The sequence below is a fragment of the Xiphias gladius genome, chromosome 8, assembly GCF_016859285.1.
Source record: "Xiphias gladius isolate SHS-SW01 ecotype Sanya breed wild chromosome 8, ASM1685928v1, whole genome shotgun sequence".
NCBI lineage: Eukaryota > Metazoa > Chordata > Actinopteri > Istiophoriformes > Xiphiidae > Xiphias > Xiphias gladius.
In genome coordinates, this window is record NC_053407.1 from 15,950,132 (window position 1) to 15,954,555 (window position 4,424).

General features: G+C 44.9%; 1 protein-coding gene across 1 annotated transcript in view; it reads right to left on the minus strand.

The window, feature by feature from the left end:
• Window positions 1–4,424, minus strand: part of ptprq (protein tyrosine phosphatase receptor type Q) — a 39,716-nt gene extending 35,292 nt beyond the window's left edge. Inside the window, 10 exon segments of the mRNA XM_040134000.1 lie at window positions 1–31; window positions 138–431; window positions 1,344–1,655; window positions 1,773–2,147; window positions 2,422–2,602; window positions 3,053–3,270; window positions 3,367–3,654; window positions 3,803–3,947; window positions 4,057–4,182; window positions 4,380–4,424. The exon segment at window positions 1–31 is cut by the window's left edge and continues 269 nt beyond it. Coding sequence (XP_039989934.1) covers window positions 1–31; window positions 138–431; window positions 1,344–1,655; window positions 1,773–2,147; window positions 2,422–2,602; window positions 3,053–3,270; window positions 3,367–3,654; window positions 3,803–3,947; window positions 4,057–4,182; window positions 4,380–4,424 — 2,015 coding nt within the window.

Below are 4,424 nucleotides of genomic sequence, written 5' to 3' on the forward strand. Positions count from 1 at the left end.
AGAGGGACTGCTACCTGAACTGGTATCGGATCTGCACATGTAGAGGGAGAAAAACAGACAGAGGTAGTACACAAAATGGCTAGTGTGGTTAAAAGTGATGTCTACATTGTCAAAGGCAGTAATCTTGTTTCCCTTACCTGTGGTGTGTATGACGCTGGTCCTCTGGCTCCTGTCCTTACCCTTCAGTGCAACCATTCCTACATCATACGTCTGGCCTGGAGTAAATGTTCCCAGATCAACACACATGGACTGATTTATCCAGAGTGCACCGGGACTGGATTGGTTTATCCACAGTGAAGAAGCACTGGGGTTACTGAGTGGCTGGGCTGTGATATAATAACCATCTGGTGGGTCATCAGGTGGACTGGTCCAGCAGACTGTCAGATTTCCCCTTGTGCTGAACACCACCAGACCACTGGGGGCCCTCACCGCTAAGAGCCACAACAGCAGATTGTTATTCAGTTGTCAGCTAACATGGGTCAAGGAGCATTTGCAAAAGTTAAGTTTCTGCCACAACTTGAGCATAATTATGTTTGCATGATTTTACTTTGGACATTCACTGAATTTATATGGTAAAACATCTCCAACTTATCTGCTTTGCTTGACAGGATAGATCAGCAGACTGTATTCACAATAGACGCAATGCAAAAAAGGTAAAAGGAAAGGAATTTTTCTCTTAATAACAGAAAGACCTATAACTATGACAAACGTATCTAGCAAAATGGTCATTACAGCAAGGGTAATGCAAACATACTTGGAAAGCCAAATGAGTGCATTTGATAACATCAGCACAATTTATTAAGTCAAAGAAAAGTCTACAAAACCCATTCACTTGACTTTTGGTGTGATGTTTAAGATGTTTCGAATGAGCTCTTAACGCTGGAGATCCTCAGTGTTTACCTCACTCTTGGCGCCTTGGGATTGGGTGGTGTGAATTCCCAGAACTACAAACATCTTTAGGTCAGATCAAGGGCAAAATGGCATCAACTTCACAACAAAAGGCCAGTGAAATTTGACTAGGCGCACCATACTACCTGGATGAATTCCACCGCGGCAACCACAGAGATTTAGTGGGACCTGAATTTCATGTGACTGTAAAGTTTTCCCTTGCATGTTTGCTCTCATTTTCAAACTACGCCTTTCTAGTTTCTTCCAGAAATTAAAATTAATCATATAAATAGTTGGGTTTTGTTTTCAGTTTCATGGTCCTGGTGTTGTGCTCCCTGTCACACTGCCATGACTTACTGGGGCACTTGAATAGAACGGAGCCATCACCAATGTTACTAGTGACACCTGTGCTTTTCCTAATATCTGCTGTTAAAAAAGGCCTCTTACATGCTTACCAGTCTGCACAGTCACAGGCGTCTGTCCACAGCTCTCTATCCCGTGCCGGGTGACTGTGTAAACTTCAATCATGTATTTCCTGTAAGACTCCAGCCCTCCAATCACAGCAGTGTATGACTGCAACCCACCAGTCTCGTGTGACCAGGAGATGTTGGTCATTCCAACTATACTCTCTTGTCTTGAAGACATGTCCCCGTAGCGCACAACAAATGCCCATCCAGCCGCACCCTGTGCATCTGCCAGCATCCAGTGAACACTAATCTGACTGACTGCAATGGGGCCAACAGTGATGTTTTGAGGAGGAAGCGGTCCTGCAAGAAAGAAAACATAAACTTTTTGAAATTACATTTGTGAGCAGAAGATAATGCCTTTTGTTTTTCCGTCTGTTTGTGTAACCTGTGTGTGTAACAGGTTGTCAGCAGACTCACTAGTGTATGCAGTCTGTGTCTGTCCCAAGCTCCAGGTTGAGCCTGCAGGGTGAGAGGCTCGAAGCGTGAAAGAATAGACGCTCCCTGGAGACAAACCTGCCACAGTTACCCCTCTGGAAGAGAGGGAGATGGGGACTTTCACAATTTTTTCCACACCGCTCTGGCTCTGTCTCCCCTTTTTGTCCTCTGACGTCCTCCTTCTACCTTCTTCACTTCGCCTCAGCTCTCCACTTGCCTCCTTTTGGTACTGGAGGAATATCTCAAGGGACGAATGATCACGCGAGTACAAGGGTGGGAAGTCACTCCAACGAAGCTCTACCTGTTGCTCTGTCACCTGAACCAGGTCAAATGAGAATAAGGCAGGGACTCGAGGGGCTGTAAAAGGGGGGAAAAGCAGTATATCATCCTAACGTCTTCAGGGTGAAATAAGGGAAAGAAGTGCTCACAGATTGTATAGCTTGAGTTAACCGGTAAGCGTTTTGCATTAGTTATTTACCCCGAGGCAGAGTGATATCATGGTTAAAAGGTGGTGACAATTCAAAGGGCACTGATCATTTTAACAACTGATGTTTTAAAGGACAACTCCTCAGAAATGTAAAATAATGTAAAGTGATTTTATTAGTGAAGATGTATTGCAAACGTTATTTACTCTGGTATTGACAGATGAAGGGTAAGGGGATGTTACAGAAGAATGGCGTGAGAAAGTGTCCTGGTCCCGTGGCATTCCTCTGAAGGGCAAAACAGTCAGTCTGATTGACTGGCAGTAGTGTCATCATAGTGTCCGTCAGGTTATATGATGAGCCATCAGACCAGACAGGCTGGCCCTCCTCCTGTGGGGTGACAGACGGGACAGATTATGTACTCAGGCATCACTGTCATTGCAATTCCAAAAACAAAACCACCTCTTTCAGGAGTTACTGCTGCCAAGACGCTTTTTCAGTGTATATATCCTGCAGGACCAAATTCTGCATGATTTTGAGAGTCATGCAGGACAGAACAACTACTTAATTCCTACAGGGTGTAAAAATAATACATTAAATTAAATTACTAAATACTTATTCATAAATGAAAATTGTCAAACGTGGTCCCTTATTAAATTGTATATAAATATGCAGATTCTCAAAGAAAACAAACACAAAGTAAATGAAAAAATTAATTGAAGTCATGATAAAAAGTTTTTTATTATTAATTACTGCTCTCACTGAGAGGATGAAAAGAAAAAAAGCCTAATTCTCCTCAGTACCTCTCCTTAAAATCTACGTTTTATGAAATAAAGCTACCTGCTGGTCACTGAGTCCCGTCCATAGCAGCAGCAGGTTGTTGTGGCTCAGCAGGTGAGAAGATACAAAAAGCAGATCTTCCAGAGTCTTCAGGTCAGCCAGGTGACTTCCAGCCGCCAGGCGTTTGCAGCTGTGCTGGGCTTCACCCCAGGTCAAACCTCTTCTTCTCACAGCGTAGCAACTTGTCCCATTGGCCAGCCAACCAACGGGGCACTGAGCTGCGGACAGAAAGTATACTTAGACCAAAGAGTCCAAACTGCCTGCAGTCAGTTTTAACGTTGATGATCAATTTGCGTGCGGCGCGTGTACAATACCTGTTTCCATGCCGATGCTGAGTCTCTGCTTCAAGATCACATTAAGATGTTGGAGCAGTGTAGTCACCACAACTTTGACCCTGAAGGGTGTGCCAGGCTGGAGACCTATCACTGTGTACCGGGACTCCACGACCTCCGAGGGCTTCACGTTGAAGATGTGTGTGACAGACTGTGTGTGAGCGTTGTATAGACTCAGGGTGGACAGGCTCTGTTGTCTGTGAAGTTTCCATGTCAGGAGAGCAGACGTCGTCGTGCTGTATACACGGAACGAAGACAGCGAGACTGGAACTGGACGCAAATACAGAAGGGATGGGGTAGAGGCAAGAAGGGAGATCTTAACATCATCAACCTACATATCAAAATTCAAAGCAACCCGGTTTGTTGCCTTTCTTCATCAGGATTGTGGTATTCAGGGTCAGAGTTCACAGAGACTCACGTAAGTGAAAGGTCTTTGCCTCAAGTGTGGTGCCATTCCTGCTGGCTCTCAATGTGATGTTATATCCACTTCGGTCCTCAACCAATCGCAGGGACATCTTGCAATCAGGAGAGCATGCTGAGTGATCGAGGGGCTCCGCATGTACCTGCAGAGGTGTTAGAAGAATGTATCTTTCCCTCAAACTAAAGTCAAGTCCCATAGAGAGACTGAGCCAGAGCATCTCTGCCCTTATCCACCTTTGCTAGTGTTCTTACCAGATGGTTACTTGCGGCCCTGCAGGTGACTGCGTAGCTGTCTGGATCTTGACTGGAAGGGAAGGGACCAAATCCAACTTCAACCTCTACAGGGTTCGAGTGCTGTTCACAGGTCAGCAACGCCACCTGAGGAACGGGAAAATGAAGAGCTGAGAGTAAGTGTCTGCTGAATGTAGGTACGAGTACAAAGCGTGTCAAAATTCCTTATGTGCCACGTTCATTAAACAGGATTGCAACGCACCTGGAAGATAATTCAGCATAAAAGATGTAGAATATAAAGCGCTTTACAGAAGAATTCAAAGTTGTGCAGGCTTTATTCTTACCTGACATAAACTGGCAAATAGCCACAGACGCTCTGTTCCACCCAT